At 33.6% G+C, this 27,421-nt stretch overlaps 1 protein-coding gene across 3 annotated transcripts in view; it reads left to right on the top strand.

Annotated features, from left to right (window-relative positions):
- LOC134231219 (protein retinal degeneration B-like) overlaps positions 1 to 27,421 on the top strand; it is a 94,867-nt gene that overhangs the window by 53,728 nt on the left and 13,718 nt on the right. Inside the window, exons 1-6 of one of the 3 annotated variants that reach the window (XM_062713150.1) lie at positions 2,109 to 2,134; positions 6,828 to 6,872; positions 8,815 to 8,907; positions 9,880 to 10,008; positions 25,006 to 25,186; positions 25,518 to 25,725. In XM_062713150.1, the coding sequence (XP_062569134.1) occupies positions 8,847 to 8,907; positions 9,880 to 10,008; positions 25,006 to 25,186; positions 25,518 to 25,725 (579 nt within the window). In that variant the 5' untranslated portion in view covers positions 2,109 to 2,134; positions 6,828 to 6,872; positions 8,815 to 8,846. Of the gene's footprint in view, positions 1 to 2,108; positions 2,135 to 6,827; positions 6,873 to 8,814; positions 8,908 to 9,879; positions 10,009 to 25,005; positions 25,187 to 25,517; positions 25,726 to 27,421 lie in introns of those variants that run through there. The other 2 variants (XM_062713151.1, XM_062713153.1) reach the window with 2 other exon arrangements.

The raw sequence follows: 27,421 nt of genomic DNA on the forward strand, positions 1-27,421 counted from the left end.
CTTACATTAGGGAGTACTTGTAATTGTAGTTATAGTGACAATATCTTTTGTATATACCGCCATGAATTTGATTGTCAACTTTTAAGAATCGTACATGTACATTTTGACTTTTTGCGAAAGAACTTTTTATATTTTTGTACATGTACAAATTTCTAGAAATGTACATGTACATTGGACAAAAATATAGGCTGTGTCGACTTTTTTTTTTATATTTTTGTACCTGTACAAATTCCATGTACAAAAGACAAAATTATAGGTCTTGAAATTCTACTTTAGACAGGCTGTTATCGGCCATCGTGCAAAATAGCAAGATCTTACGCGCATGCACGTGCGCTTTCCTCTGATTGGATGAAACTAAATCTTTCTTGTTTTTTGACAAATCCTTTGAAATTTTGAACATTGTTTGAACGTGGGTGCGCATACAATGCGTTAAATGACATATATTTGACATCATTGTAGCTTTAATAATCTTTGGTGAAATCCTTTGATACTGATCATATTTTCAAAAAAATGTCTTGCAGGAACTGAACACAAAAAGGGACTCGGAAACCGTTTGGGGAACATCTGTAACGGTCCCCGTTACAATGAACACTAGTTCTTCTTAAGCTACCTCAGAGGCTCACTAAACATTTTTTTTTTACTTTAGGCACTGTAGGAAGGTTAGCTTGCATGTTGACTTCATCAAGTTGTTCTTTTTTCAATTTGAATATACAGAAATAGGTATCATTAAGCAACAATAAAATTCCTAAAATGCTGATCGTTACCTATAATTTTAAAATGTCCAAAAAAAAAAATATATATATATATATTTAATCATGAATGGTTTCCATCTGGCATCTTCATTATAATGCTACAGATTTTTTTTTCTTATCCCAAACTGAAAGGGAAAAGAAACAAAAATATGTATTATAACAATTAAATGAAAACAAAACACTTTGAAATAAAAGCAATGCATAATATTTTTACAACCTCAATTATCTAAATGATACTGATAAAAAGATCCACACGCAATCGGAGCAAAGAACCCAAAGATTGATCTGAATCGAACTGTCGTATCATAAAAGGTTCAATTCCTTTGCATGAAATACAAGTAAGCAAAGTTTGATGTCTCAAGAAAATGGTACTCACTATAAAGAAGATAAATGCCTATGAAAATGAATTTGACCTTTGACATAGACAGTCATTTTCTCTCTAGAGGATGTTAGTATCTTGATATAGAAGTTTGTTTAGCAAACGGGGTCTTTTAACTTTTATAGATATTGATTAAATATATTATTTGTATGAAATAGTTTGACCCTCAACCTAATCTCCTTTAGGGGTATCAGTGTACCATTGTTCCAAGAAATCAAACGTAGATATTTTTTAAGCTGTCTTGAATGAATTGATTTTATGTGACCTCAAAAGCAATGTGTTTCCTCAAAATATACTGGTAATATAGAAACCCGCTACCTTCTAACAGTCACCTGTTTTATTTCTGTCATCGTAACTTTCACACGATGAAATGTGCCCTGAATTTAACCTGAACAAGTAATGCGGTAAACTGTCCATAATAATTCACCAAAAATTGCAAAACCAATTAAAACATTTAAAGATAAAAAGTTATTTATAAAATATATTTTTAGATGCATCCTCTAATTAGAAAGACAAACAGACACTTTCATTCAAGTAATGTCTATAATTTTTGTTCAGCAGTTAGTGACTCCTCAAATCAAAACAAATCAAGTTGTTTTTTTTTTGGTTACAATTTCGAGATGGCATGTCAGATTCGTTTTCTAGCAATATGCATCTGTCTGCGGGAACCTCTGAAAATGAAAGTGAGGGCAGGGGAATTACTGACTCTTACTAAGTTATGATATACAAATTAATTCGCACGATCTTCTTACATTTACCAAGCAATTTTCTGCTCTGAACATCAGAATTGACATTAACAAATATTTTAGCCCGCTTCCTTTTTTTAAAATGTCTTTTATCATTAATAGCAACGTTAAATGAGGAATTTACTTTTTCGTTAAGTAAATAAACATACTGTAACAGTTCTAGAAAAAGTGTTATATGTATTTGTTTACTTAACCTGCCTTTTATTTCTGTACAGAATTGAAAGATTTACCACAAGGGAGAGAGGAAGGATCAACAGGTTCGATATCAAATTTTTGTTGAATATTTTGAATATTTTTTTTTTTTTTGTATTAGAAACAGAAATCATTTAAACACATAAAGTGATATTGTTTACATATTACATAAGATTTGTTATTTACATGAACAAAAAATTTGATTTTAAAATCTTTCGTATGATTTTGTTTGATTTTAATTATTTGGTATAGGACCTTCTCCATAGACATGGATGCATATGAAATAAAATAAAATCTAAATGTTGTCTCCTTTGTGTTCCGTTCAGAAATTTTGTTACCTTAAGAACTCAACATAAATATTTATATATCACCACAAGTCCAAGTTAAAACATTAAAGACCGGTATAAATACACTGTACACTTCCTTTCGCATCTTCTATTCATTTGTATGGAAGCCCAATAGTGCAAACCAAAAATAAATGAATAAAAACGAAATAATAAAATAAAGAAAACGGAAATCAGTAAATAAACAAAAAAAAAATGAAATCTTTAAATAAAGAAAAAAAAAAGGAATTATAAAATAAAGAAAAAGGATATTACTAAATAAAGAAAAACGAAATTATTAAATAAAGGAAAACAAAATAATTTAATAATCTGGGTTTTTTGACGTAATGAAAATTGTATAGAGAGAACAGGTGCAAAAATTAAACAAGTAAAAGTGGTTACTATAAGTAGATTATAATGATCGCTTGTTAAAACAAAACACTTCCGATTTCTTGGTAACTTTATTTAAGCATAATGAGAATTGATGTACTAAGTACTAGTACATGTACTTTTTTTCATATATTCTATATGACAACTTCTCAAACTGTGTTTATGAGTCAGTAATATTAGCAAAAACTAGCATATTACAAACCGCACAAAGTTATCAAATTATTTTTCCATTTATTGTTTCCACAACCTAAGATTAATAGACACACAAATAGGACGCTAGATTAAGTAGTGGGGAATTCCGTAATACGATACATAAGGTCTTAACCTTCTAGCGATCTTGTCATTAATTTTAAGCAACAGCCATCTTCGACATGTCCAAACAACTTTGACGTTGTGGGGAGCGACACAGCAATAAATTCCCGTAGAAATTGAACAGAAATGAATTTTTCACAGAATGCAAATTTTGGGCTGCATACACTTTTTTTCTACGTTGTCAGTTTGAGATTTATCTAATTCATAATTGTTCATTTTCCCACACGATGTCGAAACAAAATCAGGTCTAAAAATGGTATGCTTTATAACATATGTGCTTTATGGAATGATTCATGGGTTCAGGCCCTTATGATGCATATCTATAAAGTCCGTATTTTAGTTTTAGTGTTTCTTTTAAAATGTTTGTTTTCTTTATTCAATGATTTCGATTTTTTTCCTTACCCTATAATGTCGTTTTCTTTATTCAAGAATTTCGTTTTTCCTTATTTAATAATGTTGTTTTCTTTATTCCATAACTTCGATTTGCTTTCTATTTTGCATAATTAGGCTTCCGTACTCCAAATATCGATCGAAAAAAAATTTCGAAGTGTGTTAAAATTCGGACAAAATCAACGCACTTTATTATTTTTTTAAAGTGCGTTACATTTGGGCTTCACTGAACGGGATTTTTTTTCAAAGTGCGTTACATGTAAGAGTGTACATCAACATTTTTTACAATGGGGACATTTAAAGCACTTTGATTAAAAAGGAATAAACAAAAAATTATAGATTTAGGTTTTAGTAATTGAGAGAATCAATTTGTAATGATTATATCTTTCGAAAAACTTGATAATTTACATGTTCACTGTAAAATCATTTATCTTCATTAGAGAAACACCGAAATCTTACGAACGAACGAAATAAAAAACGGGGACAAGTCATTGTAGTCTATTGTATTCACGGTTGGATTATTGAATTCTTCAATGTTATTGGAATTTTGATAGATAAAATCCCCACAAGATACCTCAAAGCCACATCTTGTCGTAGTCTCTACCCAATCGCAACTTCTCGGGCCTTTCCGACTAGCGGAAAAACGACCTCGAATGTATATGGTAGACGCCATGACAACCCTCCTTTTTCACGATCTTTGAAATAAATGCATGGAGAACTTTTATCTGTGGAATATGAAGTTCAACTTTATTCGATGTAATGATATTACCTAAAATATACCATAGAAGAGACTTCTAACTCCCCCTATCCTACATTTGACTAAACAGGAAATGTATAAATTTTTAACATCCGGCGATGTTGATACATTCGAGGTTGTTTTCCGGCCTCTGACGGAAAGACCCGAGATGATGCGATTGAGTCTCTACCGTGACGCTACAATACAATTCAATGGACATTTAAACGAGCAAAGGGGTTCGAGAAGGGAAATAAAAGGAACATTTTGAAATATGTCATTCTGTGACATGACATAAAAAATAATAGTATGCGCGGATTTAGTAGGGATCTAAAGAGGGGGGTGGGGTACTTTACGAAGGGCGGTCGGGACAAAATGGAGTTATGGTCCAAAATTAAATTGCAAAAACCCGGAAACTTTAAGGAAATTCTTGGTCGAAATACCATATACTGCGAAAAATAAAATCAATATGGCTTTATTACACAGGTATTATAGCCATATCATTAATCCAGGGGGATTCCCGTTCGTAATTTGTCGGTTGATAAAGCTTCTTCTTACAAACATGTATCTTAAAATCTTCATATTATTCTCATGGGTGCTAGTCGACTGGACCTCCCCCCCTTTAACATCCCAGACCCATAGCTAATTTTTAATTTCACTGTAAAAGCTCAAAGGCTTATCGAGATAATGCTCTAAACAAAAGTGTAACAGACGGAAAGAATTATAAGACGAACGGGCAGACCGAAATTAATATCCCCAACTTTCGGGGGGGGGGGGGGGGTCAGCGCAAAAATGGAAGTTTAGTGAATTGTGTTTTTGACATAATTATTTAAGATTAATGAGAGCAAGTTCCATATTAGCATGCCATCATGGGACCTATGCCCCCCCCCTCCCCCAGCCCCTGGAATATATATAAATCCGAGATGAATATCTTTGGACCGGTATGTATATTGGGGGTAGGGGTGGGGAAGTTGTTTTATCTACAAGCACTTGTGATAAGCATATGTGTGCACATACTTTTGAAGGATGCCATGACAACTAAGTGACAGCTACGTTTTTAAATAATAAACACTTTTAGAAGTCCGGTACAGTGACTAAACTTTTGGTTGCCCCCCCCCCCCCCAAACTAAAATTGCTTGCTTCAGACATATATAAAATAAAAGCAGCCCAAGATAATTTAGTTAACATCACCATTTAGTACATCATCTAAGAAAATACTGTCTACAATGAATGCTCGTTTATTTCTTTGAAGTGATATTTCAATAAATTCAAAAAAAGAATATCTCTCTCTCTCTCTCTCTCTCTCTCTCTCTCTCTCTCTCTCTCTCTCTCTCTACAAGACACTATATAAAGCACACTACCTTTTTACCTGATTGCACGGATTTCTTTTCAAGCTGTAAAAAGTAACCTTTCCCCATAGGAACAAGGCGCACACTACGAGTAGTTTGTATACGTTTAATCACTGACGCATGACAAACGTGTTTCCTAATCCGTCTAAAGTATTATAATGTATTTTCTTCCCTTTCTTTGCTTTTTTAAAACATTGTAAGTAATTACAAAAAAATGACACGAACAATTTTCAAATACAAAGTGGTTAAAAGACTATCCATTGTATTTTACACATATACTTCATTCTTCCGATTTAAAACTTTACATGGGTACAATCGCTGGTCCCGAGAAAACTATCGAGATACGGAAAGTTACGTTCGTTCGTAAGATGTCGGTGTTTCTCTATTGAGAACAAGGAGCAGACGAGTAGACGGTCTCTCAATTTGACTCTTTTTTTCTCTTATACTTTGTATATAGCCGTTGGTAGCAAATTAAAAGTGGACCCTCCCCTTCAAAGCTAAGCCCAAAATTGAAATGTCTGTATTATGAAAATCGTTTCAACATTTTTGTGCCTAACCCTCCCAACCAACCCTCTGGTTACCGATGCTTAATCTACACTCAAATATATGTTTATTCAATACTGGTATGATGTTGAAAACTTTCAATAAATTTTAGTTTTCATAAAATGCATGCAAACTGAAAAAAAATTAAGTACAGTAAACATTTAAAAGAGAAATAAATTTAAAAGTATGGAAAAATCTTAATCACTTACTTTCATATCCTGATGTGACCTCATCACTGAAGAGTTATCAAACAGGGTCAATTATTCATAATACCTAAGATTTGCAAGAATATTGACCAAACCATACACATTTTTTTTTCAAAGTGCGTTTATATTGTTGATATTAACGCACATTGAAAAGAAATTTATTTTATTTTTTTCAAAGTGCGTTGATTAGTTCCAAATTAAACGCACTTTTAAAAAAAATCAAAGTGCGTAATTTTTCAAAGTACGTTGTAGCAATACATACAAGGGTATACATGTAAAACAAGAGAAACAAAATCACTAAATAAAATTGAAAATAGGACTTTTTTTTAAATCTGTAAATTCATTGTTAATTTCATTTCCTGCTACATGCATTATCAACACGACCGGCCTTTTTAACCGTTTTTTTTTTTACCCGATTTTAATTTTCGCGTAAAGTACGTAAACGCTCTCGTAGAATGAACACATTCATGTGTGTATATGATTATTATTACATTTCTTTAATTTCTCAACAGAATCCATACCTTTAATTGAATTGCGAAGAGAAAAGGAATCAAAAGGTTTGAGATTAATTTATACTTTAATATTTTCAGCATATACACTGTACACTGTGTACCATTCCTCAAAGACCTTGCATTATCCATGCAGATACATGAATTTTCATGAAAGGTTTATTAGTTAAAAAAAACCTTTTGTGCTTAAAAGTTCTCAGTTAAATCCTGAATTCTTAGCACTATAATAGATGAATTTTTAGGAGTAAACTCAGGTGACCTATTGCTATCCGTTTTTGTCCGTTGTCGTCCGTCGTGCGTCGTCCGTCGTCCGTCGTGTGTTAATATTTGAACATTTACAGCTTCTTCTCTGCAACGACTGAACGAATTTCAACCAAATTTGGCACAAAGCATTTATGGGTAAAGGAGAACAAAAATTGTGAATTTCATGATCCCTGCCCCCCTGGGGCCTGAGAATTGGGGCCAAAACCACTATAAATAATGCAATCTTTAAAAATCTTCTTGTTTACTCCTGGACATCAAGCAGTCAAACCGTTTAAATGATTGTAATCAGCATTGAGTCCTCTACCAAAATTGTGAATTTTATGGCCCCAGGGTCAGGGGTTCTGTTGTTAGGGCTGGGCTCTATTGATTATATTGTGAAAATACATGAATTCTTTGAAAATTTTCTTCTCTGCTCCTAGGTATTAAATAAACTAAGTACATAGTTTTGATGAGCAAGAGTACCACTTCCAAAATTGTGAATTTTATGGCCTCAGGGGCAGGGGTTTTGGTGATTATATAGTGAAAATGCATGAATTCCTTGAAAATTTTCTTCTCTGCTCTAGGTTATTAAATATTGATTATAGAAGTGAAAATACATTAAATCTATTGAAAACTTTCTTTGAAAATCTTCTCTGTCCCTGGGTATGTTATAATCGAAGGCAGATGAACTACCTATATAGTTATCAAAATGAGCAAGGGCTTTAATCTTGAAAATACATTAAAGAAAATTGTGATATTTGAGCAAGGGCTTAATTTGCAGAATTGTGGCTTCAGGGTCAGGGTACCATAGAGGGGGGGGGGGGGGGGGGGAGGCTGTACTTATGTACTGAAAATGTTTGAATTGTTTGAAATCTGCTCCTTGGTATTAATCAAATATTTTTGAAAAGCAAGGATGCCTTTTCAAAAATTGTGCAGTGTGTTGATCTAGGCCTTAGGGTCAGGCGTTCATGTGTGGTAAGGGCACTACTGATAATTACTGAATATTACTGATTAGTTGAAATGCATTTTTTATTCCCCTACCCTGCCTATAGGTATTAAGTAACCAAGCTAAGCAACTGCTAAGTGTGTTGTTATGATGATCAATGGTGCCTTTTTCAAATTTATGAATGCCATAGCATCTGGCTTAAAGCAAGAATCAAATTCAATAACTGGAAAGTTGTTAAATAATGCTCAGGTGACCAATAAGGACCATGGGCCTCTTGTATTGTTTTGTGTTTTGGGGATTTTTTTTTTCTTTTGCTCTTTTTTTCCTGAAAGAAAAGAATGTGAATATGTGTTCCCAAACATTTTATTCTATCTAATTTGTTGCTTTTGATGGACAAAAGAAAAAAAACAGAAAAACTAAGATTTCAAATACCTGTAGCTTATCTGCTTCGATTTTAAAGATAAATAGATAGAAGTCATAGAATTATAAAACGATTTCATATTTATGCAAGAAGTTTAAAGAACTTTGCAGAAAAGTATCTTAAATATTTATGGCATTTTTTTTATATATAAGAGCAGCCTTGAAAGTAGTGTTCACTCTACGTACAGACAAGAATCAGCTGGTCCTACTAGAATGATTTAACACTAAATCTCAGATATTATATATCAGATATATCTTAATTACTATTTTTAAAAATATATATAAAAAAAAATGTCCAAAAATTGGTCAATATTGGTATCTTATTTTAAAAATAACAATTAACATAACTTCTACGCTAATAATTTCTGTTTTATTTTGCAGATGAAGAAGAGAAGCAGGATCCTCTGTCAGAAATGGTGACGAGTGGAGACGAGTACGCTGATGCTCGGTCCAACACGTCCGAGGACAAGATAGGTAACAATATGAAGAGCAACAGCTTTCAATCAGAGACTATTCATTGTAGAGATAAAGTGACCATATATTTTTACTGTTCATTGTTCATTAGAAGAATTGTAAAATTTCGATTACTGTAAAACGAGAAAAAATTGGCGCATATGTATTGTAGCGCAAACGCAATTGGGAATACATTGGCGCAAATAAATTTTAGCGCTTGCACTTGTCATAAAAATGTAATTTATAATTGTGATATTTTTTTTATCCAAGCCCGTTTGTGACTTTTTTGTTAGTCAAGCACGGAAACACAAAAACACTCCCGTTTATAAGTAAACATTCGTCAACTTTACCTTGTTATTGCAATTACATAGACGTGGCACAATATTAAATTTTATTTTATTTTAATTTCAAGTAAAAAAAAAAAATGGAGAATTTACGCATTTTATTCACATTAAATCAATGCATACATCGAAAGAAAGTTACTTGTATGAACGATTATCATAATCAGGTATTGTCTGAAAGCCCAATCGCCATGCTTGATTGCAATTGTTTACCTCAAGGTGAAAAATGATTGACATGCTGAGAAGCCAAACTTTGAGGGTGCAAATGATAAGTGCTGGATAATAGCTAACAATAGTTTAATTAAATTATGTTTTGGCAGAACTTTCTTCATCGATCCCACCATGTACAGTGCTTGTGTGTATATAAACTTCAACGACCCTACGACATAACATAATTGCCCTCTCCGGTTTTCCTGTACTTTGTGAAAGCTTTGAAGATCATACACAAATCCAAAATTAAATTTAGAAATTCATAAGCGCACCATAAATTTTAGCATTCAGGGGCTCTTGTGCCAAAGCTGCTGAAATTAGCAGTGCACCAAATATTCTTGTTTTACAGTATGACAAATTTTCTTTTGGTTATAACATGTTATATATAGTATTAAGATTTTTTAGAAGCTGGGTCAGTATCATCTATGTTTCTTCTCAACAGACACGTCCCTTGTGAAAAAGATGGAACACTTCCGCCAGCAGCATTTCAATGTAGAGCAGAATAAGGAGATATCCCCTCCCCCCTCCGCAGGCTGTAACACTAACGTCCTCTTGATGGTTCTACATGGAGGTAACAGTTTACAAGGGCTGACTCAAACCTTTATTTAGAAATTATACTGACAGACAATACATCCATAATCATTGAATAGCTCCATTGCTATAATGAAACAATTTAATAGGATACTTGATTCTCACAATCCAGTGAGTCTTGATAACAGATTTGATTGTAAGCTGATATTATGCATGCAGCAAGCCAGGTGACCTGTTTGAGCTAGGAAAAATTTACAGGACGATAGCATAGACATGTTTTATTCTTAAACATGAAGCGTTTAACCACTCAGTTAAAATGAACATATATTACTTTAGTTTCCTTCAATGTTAGGTAATGTTTAAGACAGATATACAACATTTCTGCTATCGCACAATAGCAGAGTCTTTTCATTCTAACTGTAACGGACCTGAGCTGCTTGGATCTCACGCACAAGTACTTGTCAAATACCTACACGGGAATAAACCATGTAGTACTCTGATGATTAATGAGAATAATTAACCCGTAAATATAGGTCTCCTAAAATAACACAAGAATTACCTATGTCTGGACTTGTAAATAAAATTACGGGGAAGTTAAGTGATAAGCCTTATTTAAAGTTTACAAATTTATTCAATAAATAAATGTCACAATATGAATTAATTAATATTCACTTACAATAAAGTTCACTGGAAGTCGGGAATCACCCAAAATCACAGTGAAATACTATAACATAAGCTTCATATTTCATTTATAAGATTAAAGGGGGAAGGGGCGCACTAAACGAGAATGACCCGATTAGTGAATATATTAAATCCTAGAGTTACCTTAAAATATAGAGTATTTCTCCCTTAACAAATCTACACAATCTACCAAATTATTTAAAACAAGAAATGTATCTCTATTATTTCTATGTCAAGTCCTAGTCTTAATTCCTGCTTGAATATTTCTATTTACTCAACTGAATTATCACTTTAAATTGATTGAATTCCTAAGATCTATCAAAGATTATACTGACAGACAATTCATCCATTATCATTGAATAGCGCCATTGCTATTATGAGACAATTTAATAGGATACTTGATTCTGACAATCCAGTGAGTCTTGATAACAGATTTGATTGTTAGCTGATAGTATGCATGCAGCAAGCCAGGTGACCTGATTGAGCAAGGAAAAATTTACAGGACGATAGCATAGAAATGTTTTATTCTTAAACATGAAGCTTTTAACCACTCAGTTAAAATGAACATGTATTACTTTAGTTCCCTTCAATGTTAGGTAATGTTTCAGACAGATATACAACATTTCTGCTATCGCACAATAGCAGAGTCACTTCATTCTAACTGTAACGGACCTGAGCTGCTTGGATCTCACGCACAAGTACTTGTCAAATACCTACACATGATAAACCCATGTAGTACTCTGATGATTAATGAGAATAACCCGTAAATATAGATCTCCTAAAATAACACAAGAATAACCAGTGTCTGGACTTGTAAATAAAATTACGGGGAAGTTAAATTATAAGCCTTATTTAAAGTTTACAAATTTATTCAATAAATAAATGTCACAATTTGTATTAATTAATATTCACTTACAATAAAGTTCACTGGAAGTCGGGAATCACCCAAAATCAGAGTGAAATACTCTAACACAAGCTTCATATTACATTAATACGATTAAGGGGGGAGGGGCGCACTAACGAGAATGACCCTATTAGTGAATATATTAATTCCTAGAAATACCTTATAATATAGAGTATTTCTCCCTTAACAAATCTACACAATCTACCAAATTATTAAAAACAAGAAATGTATCTCTATTATTTCTATATCAAATCCTAGTCTTAATTCCTGCTTGAATATTTCTATTAACTCAACTGAATAAATACTTTAAATTGATTGAATTTCTAAGATCTATCAAAGATAGTCAATTATTAACACGGAAAGACTTCAAGACTCACTTTCAGTCAAACCGTAACAAAATCATTAAGTCGTTTAATATCGAGATTAACCCAATATAAACGTCCTACGATAAATTGTGGTAATTAATAGTGATACGAGATTAACAAGTAATCACTATAAGAAAAAAAATTGATGAATTAATTCAAAAATTACTAAATTCCTACTGAAATTTTTCATGAATTGAATTAAACACCCTATAACATTAGAATCAAAAACCCGAGTCCACCGGCAATGTCTATCCCCTGTTTTTATCTCTTGAGAGTCCCCCCGGACGACCGGTGTCACATAATATATTGAACCCCGCGATATTTTGAACCCGGGTTCAAAGTATCGCTGCGAAATATTGCACCCCCTATAAAATATTGAACCCGGGGTTGAAAATATTATGGCCATAAAATATTGAGTCCCCCTGTCCTTTTAATTTTACAGGGAGGGGGGTCAAAATATTATGGCCATAAAATATTGATTCCCCTGCCCTTTCAATTTTACAGGGAGGGGGTTCAAATAATATGGCCATAAAATATTGAACCCCCTGCCCATTTAATTTTACAGGGAGGGGGTTCAGAATATTATGGCTATAAAATGTCGTGTCCCAAACCCATTTAATTTTAGAGGGAGTGGGTTCAAAATATTATGGCTATAAAATATCCAGTCCCCCTGCTCTTTTAATTGATGAGGGAGGGGGTTCAAAATATTATGGCCATAAAATATTGAACCCCTCTGCCCTTTAAATTTAAGAGGGAATGGGTTCAAAATATTATGGCCATAAAATATTGAATCTCCCTGCCCATTTAATTTTACAGGGAGGGGGTTCAACATATTATGGCCAAAAAATATTGAGTCCCCCTGCCCATTTAATTTTAGAGGGAAGGGGTTCAAAATATTATGGCTATAAAATATCGTGTCCCCAACCCATTTAATTTTAGATAGAGGGGGTTCAAAATATTTAGTCCCCCTGCCCATTTAGTTTAAGAGGGAGGGGGTTCAAAATATTATGACTATAAAGTATCGTGTTCCCAACCCATTCAATTTTAAGGGAAGGGGGTTCAAAATATTATGGCCGTAAAATATAGAGTCCCCCTGCCCATTCAATTTTAGAGGAAGGGGGGTTCAAAATATTATGGCCATAAAATATTGAGTCCACTTGCTGTTTTAATGCATGAGGTAGGGGGTTCAAAATATTATGGACATAAAATATTGAGTCCCCCTGTCCTTTTTAATTTTAGAAGGAGGGGGGGGTCAAAATATTATTGCCATAAAATATCGCGCCCCTACCCATTTAAATTCAGAGGGAGGTGGGTTCAAAATATTATGGCCATAAAATATTGTGTCCCCCAGCTTTTTTGATTTATGAGGGAGGGGGTTCAAAATATTATGGCCATAAAATATCGAGTTCCCTACCCATTTAATTTTACAGGGAGGGGGTTCAAAATATTATGGCTATAAATTATTCAGTCACCCTATTGAACTGTTTTGAAAAGAAAGTGATGATATAATATGCCTGCAAATAATCTAAAACCGTTCTCCCACTTACACACTTCCACTACTTGAGAGTAGGGTATCTTTATTATAAAACTTTTTTTCACATACATGCAATTCTTAAAGAATTGAGGGTAGGATAATATAATCATAATATTGAAGTGTACAATTGTTACAAAGGAAATATCTTTTTATATCCCCCGCTTGAAAAGTGGGAGGGTATATAGTAATCGGTATTTCCATCCGTCCGCCGTCTAGCTATACGTCCGTCCGTCTGTTACGCTTTAGGGTACCCATCTCTTATCCGCGTCTCCTCTCATACCACTGAAGGAAATTTAATGAAACTTTCAAAGATTCTTTAATACATATTGCCATTGTGCATCTTCTATTTTACTTTTTGATCTGACATATATTTTTGATTTTCCAGAGCAAAAACGTGGACACTGCCATTATATTCATATGGGAGGCGGGGGGTATCATTTAGTGAGCTCTTTGCTCACAGTACCTCTTTCTTTTTTTAAACCCACAATATTCTACATCAAATAACTATAATTATACACATGTGTCATGATGTCTGATAGAAATACAGATACATTTATTTCTGTGTCTTTCATTGAATCTCATAAGGTATTTATTCATTTTTTTTTTGTATATATACATGTAATTTACAATTTGATAAAGGAAATTTTAAGGAACAATGCTATTAAATAAGAAAGGTATCTCTCCATTGAGGAGGTAACGGGGGTTTAGCACCTGTTTATTGTGTGTACACAGGGAGGTGTCATAGGAGGTCAACAATCCCAACTGTCTTGTTGCTTCTCCTTTGTGGTTTCTATATTATGCAATACAGTGTTTTGAGAGTGCACTGATAGAGTAGCCCAGATTGAGGGGTGGTCAGCTTACATACAACATTCAGGTGTTTAAATAGAGTTAATTAAAGCAATAGTAATCATTACAACGTCATGCCCATATAGAACATGTTGACTTCAATGTAAAATTTTGTGTGCAATTAATGAACATTGGACAGTTATCAATTATAATATTTAAATCCTTTCAATGGAGTATTTTTATTTGATAACAACTGTAAAATTCTACCATGAGGTTACCTCTAAATTAATGTTTGCTTGCCCTCTCTTAACTCAGGGTTAAATTAAAGAGTCAATATGAAGATGGTAAAATCTTTTTTCAACAAATTTTCATCATAGTTGATGAGAGGAATAATCAGAAAAAAAATGTCATGTCCTGGAATGAAAATAAGTAGTGTTGAGTTGGGCCATTTTTAGTCAGATGGTTGGAAGTATGCAACCAACCAATATTTTAAAGGTGTTCTGATTTAAAATATCAGAAAATTTATTTATCTTGATTATGCGATTATATGGCGATTATAAATTGAATACCCTAAATTAAAAAAAATTAGGAAGTGATTTTAGTCTAGTTATGTTCGAAAGCCGTTCAAAAATTACGATAACTTCTTGCACAGAAAAAAAGTGTCAACATATAAGGCAAAAAGTCACACATAATATGACAGCTAGAAGCTTTATTTATATGAACTTCACAATTTCATATCAAACTAGAGCAAAGCTCGTTGCAGAGCAACGAGTAGGTCTTCCGTCCTGTTTTGACCGGAAGTGACGTGAACAAAAGAAAGCAATGAGCTACGTCGTCTCCAGTCACTTTATAATTTCAATTTTGCATCAAAACCTTAAAAAAAGCTATTTTTGGCTACTTCCGGTTTGACTGAAAGTGATGCCGACAGACGGAAAATTAAGTTTTATGCTTCCAGTGACATATGCTACCCATAAACTTGTAAAAAACATCAAAAATATGCATTTTCTTACGACTTCTGGTTTGACCGGAAGTGACGTCGCCGGACGCATTTTGACGACTTCAATAGATTAAGCTTGACATTTTGAGCAACTTTGCTTCTTGGGCGTATTACAAATTCTCAATACTTTTTTAGATACCTGGAAAAAAAACTTTTGGCCCCTCTAGATCCCTTAATTTAGGGGTCAGTCCTTTTTTCGAAATTTCATTCGAAAGATCTTTTTGTAATTCTGCACAAATTTTGTTCAATATGTTTTACAAAATATTTTTAGTTTAAAAGATAAAAAGCAAAATATGTGTAAATTTTCGCTCTTTTCAGCGTTCTAATTTTTCAACCATATATAGCACCATTTTGAATAGAGAAATCGAAAACCAAAAACAACGATGCACAACTTCAATCCTTCTATTGTGTAAAATAATTAAAATTTCTGCTCCAGATTTTGCCATTTCCGAGCCTTTGTCTGGAAATGAAAGCCTATAAATTTTCGTTTAAATCGAAATAACTCAAAACCGGAAGTGAAATTTTGGAATGCTAGGCAAAATTCTGATAGAGTTTAGTAACGTTTATAAACTCTGAAAATTTGAGCAAAATCCATTGAGAAATGAGTAAAATATGAGGCCTCAATGTTGGCGTCTAGGAAAAGGAAAAAAAAGAATAATAAGAATAATCTTTATCATCGGAATCAGTAGAAGGTCTTCCGTTGGAAACGGAAGTCCTTAAATATTGTAAATTGATATCAATATTTGGTGATTTAATATGACATATCATTCAGTCACAGAGCAGAAAAATCTTAGATGTCTAGGGCATGATAAAATAATATGAGCTTTCTTTTTCTCAACATTTTCCCAAGAGTTCATGAACGGAATGTGTTACCTTATCTACTAAACAATTATACACAATTTCTTGTCAAGCTTAAAATCCATTAAACAAGTAAAGCATTAATTCTTGTGTATTTGTGAGATATGGTGTGAAATTGGTCACTCTCAGTCACGCTCTTTACAGTCCGGATGAAGTTTTCATCTATAATCTTCTTCCTGACCTCCCGTATAGCTTTTTTACAGACCAAGGTCTAACAGTCTAAAAATTCCAATTTGTTATTTGTAGACAGATGTCTGGAATACACTGTTTATATAAGAAATTAGGTCTGCATTTTCATGAATGTTGCAGAATAACCTCCGAGGGTTGAGAAATGTTTGAAAGAAAAAAAGCCAAGACTGAGGGGATTTTTCTGCATCATTCACGACAACAAGGACTTTATTTCTATTCTACCCTGTCTACTAAAATCACTAAAATATGGCTGATTGTTTCCTCTATAGAGAAACGAATTAGGTAACCATGTCTCGATTACACTGTTCCATTTAACACCAGAGGTAAAATTTGTTTGCTTACCTGTGTATGGAATGCAGACGATTTTTGCTTTAGTTACATTAAAAATAGCTTTTTAAAATTGGACAATTTGTTTGTAATATGTTTTGATCAGTTATAATGAATATACAATAACAAAATCATGTTCCTGACTGTATTACTACTCTATTGGGACTAAAACCACGTTGTTTAAATGTGTAGAGAGGTCCATGGAATAGCCCCGCTTAGCTATAAAAACCGACATTCATCAGCAACATTATGCAATTTACGTTTTTTATACTTCTCGACACTCTCTCTCTCATCTCTCTCTACAGCCAAATAAACATGCATTTGAATTGTTCAAATTTGATACATGTTTCTGATCTGATAATTTTTTGATGACTTTCGAGATTTATTGGAGAGTAATGTCTGCAACTTTTCTTTGATCTTTGGAATGATAATGATGGTAGAATACATGTTTTATTACACATACTTTGGATCTATGTTAGGGATATCTCGGCACATATAAAGTACCCTTGACTGACTGTCAGAACGGAATACAATAATGTCACAGTTCAGAGCCATTCTCTGTAAGGGGCCGTGGCACATATAGTCTCAGAATAATATTTCTTCAAACTCTCTATGATGTCTTTTTGGGACAACAATTGGTTGCTGTTGGTTATAGTTGCCATGGCAACATGTCTTAAAGTTTTATTTCCTAACATGTTTAGAGCCACATAATTAAAATTTGCGGCAGTGCCAACAATTAGCAATAATTGTTTCCCAAAGTCAGAGACCATTGACAGATTCATTTTCTTATTATCACACTCACTCTCTCTCTCTTTTACCCGTCATAACCAACTTGTGAGGAATTTGACGAATGTCGAATGGAATACATTGTGGGGAAAGTGAAAAAAGAACATATTTTTATCAATCTCTTATACTGATAGCTATTCAATTGCATCAAAATTAGACTCTAGCCTTCCCTTTAACCTTGACCATTTCTTAAATTAATGTTTAACTCAGTTTAAAAAAAAAAACACCCAAGATATTTGAGATTAAACTAAATACACTATTACATGTTAGTAAAAGCTATTCAACTGCATCCCTGCGACAGCTTTTAACTTTCCACATGCATGTAATTAATAATATGTTCATTTGAATAATTTAATTGTACATGTATCTTGAACACTGATATCTTGAATACCAGGGATATGTTGAAGTGATTTGGAGATCAACTCCCAAGATCAAGTTTGTAAAACACTGATGCCCCTGTATGGCAGCAAAGTGAAGATTAAACTTTTCTTATATGCAAATTTTTAGGTCACCTGAGTAAACTCAGGTGACCTATTGCTATCCGTTTTTGTCCGTCGTCGTGCGTTGTGCGTTATTATTTGAACATTTTAAGCTTCTTCTCTGCAACAACTGAACCAATTTCAACCAAATTTGGCACAAAGCAACTATGGGTGAAGGGAAACAAAAATTGTGAATTTCATGATCCCTGCCCCCCCCCCCCCCGGGGTTGAGGGATGGGGCCAAAACCACTAAAATTAATGCAATCTTTAAAAATCTTCTTTACTCCTGGAAATCAAGTTGTCAAATTCTTTGCATGATTGTAATCAGCATTGAGTCCTCTTCTAAAATTTTGAAATTCATGGCCCTGGGGTCAGGGGTTCTAGTGCTAGGGCGGGGCTAAACAAGTATATAGTGAAAATGCATTATTTCTTTGAAAATTTTCTTCTCTGCTCCTGGGTATAAAAAAAACCAACTAAGTACATAATTATAATGAGAAAGAGTGCATCTACCAAAATTGTTAATTCTATGACCCCAGGGTCATAGGTTCTGCTGTTAGGTTGGGGTCCTATATATTATATAGTGAAAATACAAGAATTCTTTGAAAATCTTCTTGTCTGCTCCTGGGTATCAAATAGACTAACTAAGTGCATAGCCATGATGAGCAAGAATGCCTCCACCAAAATTGTAAATTTTATGGCCCAAGGGTCAGGGGTTCTGCTATAGGAACACAGCATAGCCGTGAAGTTTTGAAACTTCGATAATTATTAAAACAATAATCTCCTCTCTTTTTCTAATTTATTTTAAATACAGTAAGCATTCTTTCGAAACCATGAAAGATAGACTTGAATATTAAGTATGCAAACTCCACTTATTAAGCTCTTTCAAATGACACAAAAGTAAATGACCTTGTGACCTTGATATGACAATGATATTAGCTTCAAATGACACAAAGGTCAATGACCTTTTGACCTTGATATGACAATTATATTAGCTACATTCATTTGTTACATCAGCTACAGCTGTGATTTGAAACATTGTATGTGCGCGCACGTGTATGCACATGCAAAATGATTATGGCATGTTGTCTTAGCCATTAACATATCTATATTTTTTTTAAAATAAATAAAAATCTTAAAAAAATATATATATATATGCTACTGTTTTCCAAATATATTGGTCATTCGCATGCGCACTTGCATGCAAGCATGTTCATGCATTCAATTTTGATAGTACCATTATTCAGGAATACATTCTATCTAATAATATTCTAAATTTCATTCCGTTTTGTTGAAAACTAAGAAAGTTATAGGCATATTAAATTTCAACCAATCAGATTGCAGCACACATGCATGCGCATGCTTGCATGATAATTCTTAAATATTCATGATGTATAAGCATGTTGAAAATTTCAAAGGATTCTGTTGAAAAACAAGAAAGACATTGAGAATTTAGTTTCAACCAATCAGAGAAAGCGCACGTGTGTGCGCGTGAAATCTTGCTATTCATGTCATCTTGTCTATACTTCTAAAATATCCTTACTCGTATTATGAGTTTCAAAGCATTTTATAAAAGAATAAAAAAAAAAGTTACGTCTATATCAGTTGGACATTTCTCGTGTTGCATGTGCGCACTCTTGCAAGCTCACATGCATGCACATGCTTTCAAGATAATTCTTATATGTAATACTGTAGATCTCTCTAAAAAACTATGTTCTAAATTTCATAGGATTTTATTGAAAAACAAGAAAGATATTGATACTTTAGTTTCAGCCAATAAAAACCGTGAGATCTTGCTATTTAGATTCAAAAGTTCATCTCAAACAGTATAACTGGAATATTTGGTGTTTTATAAAGGGAGAGAGCAACATTAAACAGATATGAAAATCTATGGAATTCTAATTGTGGTGTAATATTTACCAGCAAAATTATTTTGAACCACTCTTTTAATTCACTGAGGTACATAAATCTTGAACCACCTACCTCAATTGAAAATATCAAATGTAAGAGGGTTGGTCAATATTTTATAGCAATGATATTTTACACAAATGAAAAATAAAATGTAAGAGGCGTGGTCAATATTTTTTTACAGACATGATATTTAAAATCCCACCACTCAAAAATGTAACAGAAATTCAATATGAAGCAATCATTATGATGTAAAATTATCATACTCAACATGAAACACACACACACACACCCACACACACACACACACGTACAATCAAGTCATCAATATTTTATGATCATATTATTTTGAAACCCTTCTCTTCACTCTCCCTAAAACATAAAAAGGTCAGGGGACTCGATATTTTATGGCCATAATATTTTACACCCCTCCTTCTTGCATTTAAAGGGTAGGGGGACTAAAATTAATATCTTATGGCCATAATATTTTGAATCCCCTCACTCATAAATTAAAAGGACAAAGGGGTTCAATATTTTTTGGCAATAATATTTTGAACCCCCTCCCTCTTAAATTAAAAAGGACAGGGGGGTTCAATATTTTATGGCCATAATATTTGGAACCCCCTCCCTGTAAAATTAAATGAACAGGGGGACTCGATATTTTATGTCCATAATATTTTGAACCCCTCTTTCTCTTAAATTAAAAGGGCAGGGGGGGGGATGGTCAATATTTTATGGCCATAATATTTTGAACCCCCCTCTCTCTAAAATTAAAAAGGACAGGAGGGTTCAATATTTTATGGCCATAATATTTCAAACCCCCCCCTCCCTATAAGATTAAAAAGGACAGGGGGGTTCAATATTTTATGGCCATAATATTTCAAATCCCCCTCCCTATAAAATTAAAAAGGACAGGGGGGTTCAATATTTTATGGCCATAATATTTTGAACCCCCTCCCTCTTATTGAAAAGGCAGGGGGACTCCATATTTTATGGTTATAATATTTTGAACCCCAATCCCTCTTAAATCAAAAGGGCAGGGAGGTTCAATATTTTATGGCCATAATATTTTGAACCCCTCCCTCATCAATTAAAAGGGCAGGTGGACTCAATTTTTTATGGCCATAATATTTTGAAACCCCTTCCTCATAAATTAAATGGATAGGGGGACTTGATATCTATGCCCATAATATTTTGAACCCCCCTCCCTCCTAAATCAAAAGGGCAGGGGGGTTCAATATTTTATGGCCATAATATTTTGAACCCTTTCCTTCTAAAATTAAAAAGGACACGAGGCTTCAATATTTTATGGCCATAATAATTTGAACCCCCTCCCTCATCAATTTAAAGGGCAGGGGGGCTCAATTTTTTATGGCCATAATATGTTGAACCCCTCTTCCTTTTGAATTAAAAGGGCAGGGGGACTCAATATTTTATGGCCATAATATTTTGAACCCCCTTCCCTGTAAAATTAAATAAGCAGGGGGACTCAGTTTTTATGGCCTTAATATTTTCAACCCCCCTCCCTGTAAAAATAAATGGGCAGGGGAACTCAATATATTATGGCCATAATATTTTGAAGCCCCTCCCTCTTAAATGAAAAAAGGGTATGGGATCAATGTTTTACAAGGGGGTTCAATATATTGCAGCGAAAAAGAGAACTTGGGTTCAAAATATTATGCGATATTTCGAACCCGGGTTCAATATATCGCGGTATCAAAATTTAATGCTACACCGGCAGATCTCCGGTACCACCGGTAGTCACCGGCAGTCAACAGCAATAATCATTGTCAATATAGGTTTAACAATAACAATAAATAATCAACATAAAGATATGACCATCATAATATAAAACATTCAAACAATATAACTCTTTCCTATTAATATCAGATTTTGATAAAAATGCTAAGTACAGAGAAATTACAATTAGAATCGGGCGTGATATTCCACAAAATAATCATCATGATGGCGGTATCTATAGATAAAGTTTCAACCCCTCCCTATAGTTTAAAAAAGTAGGGGGAATCGATATTTGATATCCATAATATATTGAACCCCTATATCATAAATTAAAAGGGCAGGGGGACTTTACATTTTATGGCCATAATATATTGAACCCCCTCCCTCATAAATTTAATGGACAGGGGGTTCAATATTTTATGGCCAGAATATTTTGAACCTCCCTCCCTCTTAAATCAGAAGGGCAGGGGGTTCAATATTTTATAGCCATAATATTTTGAACACCCTCCCACTTAATTCAAAAGGGCAGGGGGTTTCAATATTTTATGGCAATAATATTTTGAACCCCCTCCCTCTTAAATTAAAAAGGACAGGGGGGTTCAATATTTTATGGCCATAATATTTGGAACCCCCTCCCTGTAAAATTAAATGAACAGGGGGACTCGATATTTTATGTCCATAATATTTTGAACCCCTCTTTCTCTTGAATTAAAAGGGCAGAGAGACTCAATATTTTATGGCCATAATATTTTGAACCCCACCGGCTTAAATCAAAAGGGCAGGGGGGGGGGGTTTCAATATTTTATATCCATAATATTTTGAACCCCCCTCCCTTTAAAATTTAAAAGGACAGGAGGGTTCAATATTTTATGGCCATAATATTTCAAACCCCCCCTCCCTATAAAATTAAAAAAGACAGGGGGTTCAATATTTTATGGCCATGATATTTCAAACCCCCCTCCCTATTAAATTAAAAAGGACAGGGGGGTTCAATATTTTATGGCCATAATATTTTGAACCCCCTCCCTCTAATTGAAAAGGCAGGGGGACTCCATATTTTATGGTCATAATATTTTGAACCCCCCTCCCTCTTAAATCAAAAGGGCAGAGAGGTTCAATATATTATGGCCATAATATTTCTAACCCCTCCCTCATCAATTAAAAGGGCAGGTGGACTCAAATTTTTATGGCCATAATATTTTGAACCCCCTTCCTCATAAATAAAATGGATAGGGGGACTCGATATCTATGCCCATAATATTTTGAACCCCCCTCCCTCTTAAATCAAAAGGGCAGGGGGGTTCAATATTTTATGGCCATAATATTTTGAACCCCCTCCCTCTAAAATTAGAAAGGACACAGGGGTTCAATATTTTATGGCCATAATAATTTGAACCCCCTCCCTCATCAATTTAAAGGGCAGGGGGACTCAATTTTTTATGGCCATAATATTTTGAACCCCTCTTCCTTTTGAATTAAAAGGGCAGGGGGGACTCAATATTTTATGGCCATAATATTTTGAACCCCCTTCCCTGTAAAATTAAATAAGCAGGGGGACTCAATATTTTATGGCCTTAATATTTTGAACCCCCCTCCCTGTAGAATTAAAAGGGCAGGGGAACTCAATATATTATAGCCATAATATTCTGAACCCCCCTCCCTCTTAAATGAAAAAGGGTATGGGGTCAATATTTATAAGGGGGTTCAATATATCGCAGCGAAAAAGAGAACCTGGGTTCAAAAATATATCGCGGTATCAAAATTTTATGCTACACCGGCAGATTTCCGGTACCACAGGTAGTCACCGGCAGTCAACAGCAATAATCATTGTCATTATATGTTTAACAATAACAATAAAAAATCAACATAAAGATATGACCATCATAATATAAAACATTCATACAATATAACTATTTCCTATTAATATCAGATTTTGATAAAAATGCTAAGTACAGAGAAATTACAATTAGAATCGGGCGTGATATTCCACAAAATAATCATCATGATGGCGGTATCTATAAATAAAGTTTCAACCCCTCCCTATAAATTAAAAAAGCAGGGGGACTCGATATTTAATGTCCATAATATATTGAACCCCCTCTATCATAAATTAAAAGGGCAGGGGGACTTTACATTTTTTGGCCATAATATATTGAACCCCCTTCCTCATAAATTTAATGAACAGAGGGGTTCAATATTTTATGGCCATAATATTTTGAACCCCCCTCCCTCTTAAACCAGAGGGGCAGGGGGTTCAATATTTTATAGCCATAATATTTTGAACGCCCTCCCACTTAAATCAAAAGGGCAGGGGATTTCAATATTTTAAGGCAATAATATTTTGAACCCCCTCCCTCTTAAATTAAAAAGGACAGGGGGGTTCAATATTTTATGGCCATAATATTTGGAACCCCCTCCCTGTAAAATTAAATGAACAGGGGGACTCTTTTTTTATGGCCATAATATTTTGAACCCATATTTCAGAGTTAGAAACGATATTTGCAACAAATCTATAGCGTATTACAATAGTTATATTCATCCAAACACTAGGCAGGATGTGTATTGATGAGGAACATAAATTATTTTAAAATTATTATTTTTTTTTTATTTATTTATTTATTTTTTCTCCTTCTTCTTTCTCAATTTGGTTTATCTATGTCTGTGTGAATTTTTAATTTTCTAATCTTTCAAATTAAATTTTTATCGTTTTTTTTTTTCTTATTTATTTATTTTTATTATTACTAATAATACAATTACATGTAGTTATTTTTAATCTGAATTTTTGGGTTAAACGTAGTGCTTAATTTTTATTACTATCATATGACTTTTATTTATTTATTTATAATACTCACGTTATATTTATTTTTGTTCCTCTTACACTGTAATGCAATCATATTGCTTTTCGAATTATCTATTTTTTTTTTAACTTATTCTAAAGAAATTATAAATTCTTAAAATTTGTTAAATTCTTAAAACTCGTTTTATCCGTCATATGTATATGTATATATATATACATGTGATTTTGCATGTTTATTTATGTTGTAAATTTTTCTTGTGATATTTTACTGTGATAGTCGGTTTAAGAGCTCCATGCACAGAGTTCATGTTTCTTGTTATGTAATGTATACAATGCCGACGTTAAATAAAATTTACTTACTTACTTACTTACTTACTATCCAGGATTATAAAATTAAAATCATAAGATCGTTCTCTTCTATATATGTAAGTACAGTGCGTGATAATAAGAAATTGAACCATTTATACGGTCTACATCTAATGGGGGAAGAACAATGTTCAGTGTATCACGAGTTCTATATAGTACAATCTGCAACATTGTCACAATCGTGACATAACTAAGACACCATGCAGAGTTTGCCAAGCTTAGTTTGGGATGGCTTAATCAAGTCCAAGTCAGAGTCAAAAATGCTATAAAACAGGAGAACAAAAGTAGCACTATGTCTAATATTTAATAATTCTATTTTTAAGGAAATTTGCTTGACATGCACATTGACCATGTGCAAGCTTCCAAGAGAAGTGACTTCAGCACGATCAAGTCAACGTTTGAGCAGGTGATGAGGACCCATTATCCTGGTGCTGTGGGTCACATCGCCTTTAGACTGGTATCCTGCCCTCAGATCTGTACAGAAACTGTCAACCTTCTTGCCAGGTGAGTCCAAAAGGAATAACTAAAATATTCCCTTATTTATATCAGCACTGGAACATAATTTATGTATGTTTTGTATTCAAAATATGGATCATGCCTGCACGTGTACACACATTTACACTCAATATTTTCATTGTTTGTTGAATTTCATAAAGATTTCACTGCTCACTATACGAATTCAGAGTTTTCAGAGATAAATATCCATTTTGAAAAAAAAAAAAAAAACTATGTACATATGTATTGCATATTCATGAATAATTTTTCAAAGAAATTGTATTATACTAGTAAGTTGTTTTGTCTAGTAAATGGACAGTTTAAAATGTATTTATTTCAGCCTCAGTCCTTATGGATATGATTCCCAAACTCCAAAGTCCCAGGAAGCATCATTCTGGACCCAGGATTTCGTACCTTTGGGAGCCATTGCTTTGTTTGCATCCTCTAATCCAGATTATCATGAAAGTGTCAATAAAATGGTGACCAAGGCCAACCTGGTGTACCAGGATTTCCTCAGCTCAGGGGAGGGCAAGGGATTTAATGGGCAGGTAAGACATAACAATGACTTTATTTGGCAGGTAAGGCATGGCAAGGGATTTAATGGACAGGTAAGACATGGCAAGGGATTTAATGGGCAGTTTAGTCATTTAAGGTAAGTCACTCGTCAGCTTTTTAGAAATGTTCACGCAGAAGCTTTTACTTCAAAACTACTTTTTAAAATTCAATTTTAATAACATATTTAAATTCAACAATGTAAATTTTTTAAAATTCAATGAAAAACCTGCTCAAAAATCTACAAAGAAGCAAGAATTATGAGGGACTATTTCTTTTGGTGGAAGGATATTTAGCAGAAAATTCTGCAAATCTGCACATGTAATGGAAATTTAGCCTCACATACTTTTACTCGGAGAATATTTTCCGTTTTGTTATTGCTAAAAATATTTAATATAGGTCTTAATTTATATTTTAACACTAAGTTTTACACCTTCCCTCAACAAACTTTTCCAAAAAATAAAAATATATTAAAGAAGTCAAGGTCAAATTTACACCATTTTTTGCCTGAAAATCACATATTTTGACAAATATTTCAAAATTTACATCACTGACCCCACCTTTTTCTTTCATTATTTTAAACTACTCGATACTTGTGACTGATCAGCGCTCAAGTCGTAAAAAGTTTGATATAAGAAATTTTTCTATTGCCTATTAAGTTTTTTAATACCCCAAATATTTTTTTTTAGTGCAAAAAGGTCACACAATAATTTACGCGAATTAATTTGCAAGATTTATTTAATGATAAATATTATTCAAACTATTTTACGTAAAAGTAGATTAAATTTATTGCCATGCTTACATCTAATCAAATATAATAAGGGTTAAAGTAATTAACCAAAGAGATGAAATTTAAGTGCAAAAAGGTCAACTTAAATGTACCGTAGATCAGTAGGATGCACACTGACCCCCTATTTTCTTTGCCATTTTGAGTTACACTTTATGAGTACTTATCCAAAATATACTTCTCAAAAAATCCTTGATATAACAAATTTCAGGAGTGACTTACCTTAAAGGGATTTAATGGACAGGTAAGACATGACAAGGGATTTAATGGGCAGGTTAGTCATTTAAAGGGATTTAATGGACAGGTAAGGCATGGCTTGGGGTTTAATGGGCGGGTACGGCATAACAAGAGATTTAATGGATAGGTAAGGCGTGAAAAGGGATTTAATAGACAGGTAAGGTATATCAAGGGATTTAATGAACAGGTAAGGCATGACAAGGGATTTAATGGACAGGTAAGGCATGACAAGGGATTTAATGGACAGGTAAGGTATATCAAGGGATTTAATGAACAGGTAAGGCATGACAAGGGATTTAATGGACAGGTAAGGCATGACAAGGGATTTAATGGACAGGTAAGACATGACAAGCGATTTAAGGGCAGGTAAGGTATATCAAGGGATTTAATGGACAGGTAAGGCATCACAAGGGATTTAATAGACAGGTAAGGTGTATCAAAGGAATCAATGGACAGGTAAGACATGGCAAGGGATTTTATGGACAGGCAAGATATGACAAGGGCTTTAATGGACAGGTAAGACATGGCAAGGGATATAATGGATTGGTAAGACATGACAAGGGATTTAATGGACAGGTAAGGCATGACATGGGATTTAATGGACAAGCAAGGTAAATCAAGGATTTAATGGACAGGCAAGACATGACAAGGGATTTAATGGACAGGTA

The sequence above is a fragment of the Saccostrea cucullata genome, unplaced genomic scaffold, assembly GCF_032062105.1.
Source record: "Saccostrea cucullata isolate Sc308-1 unplaced genomic scaffold, CSIRO_AGI_Scuc_v1 ctg1243, whole genome shotgun sequence".
NCBI classification, from domain to species: Eukaryota; Metazoa; Mollusca; class Bivalvia; order Ostreida; family Ostreidae; genus Saccostrea; species Saccostrea cuccullata.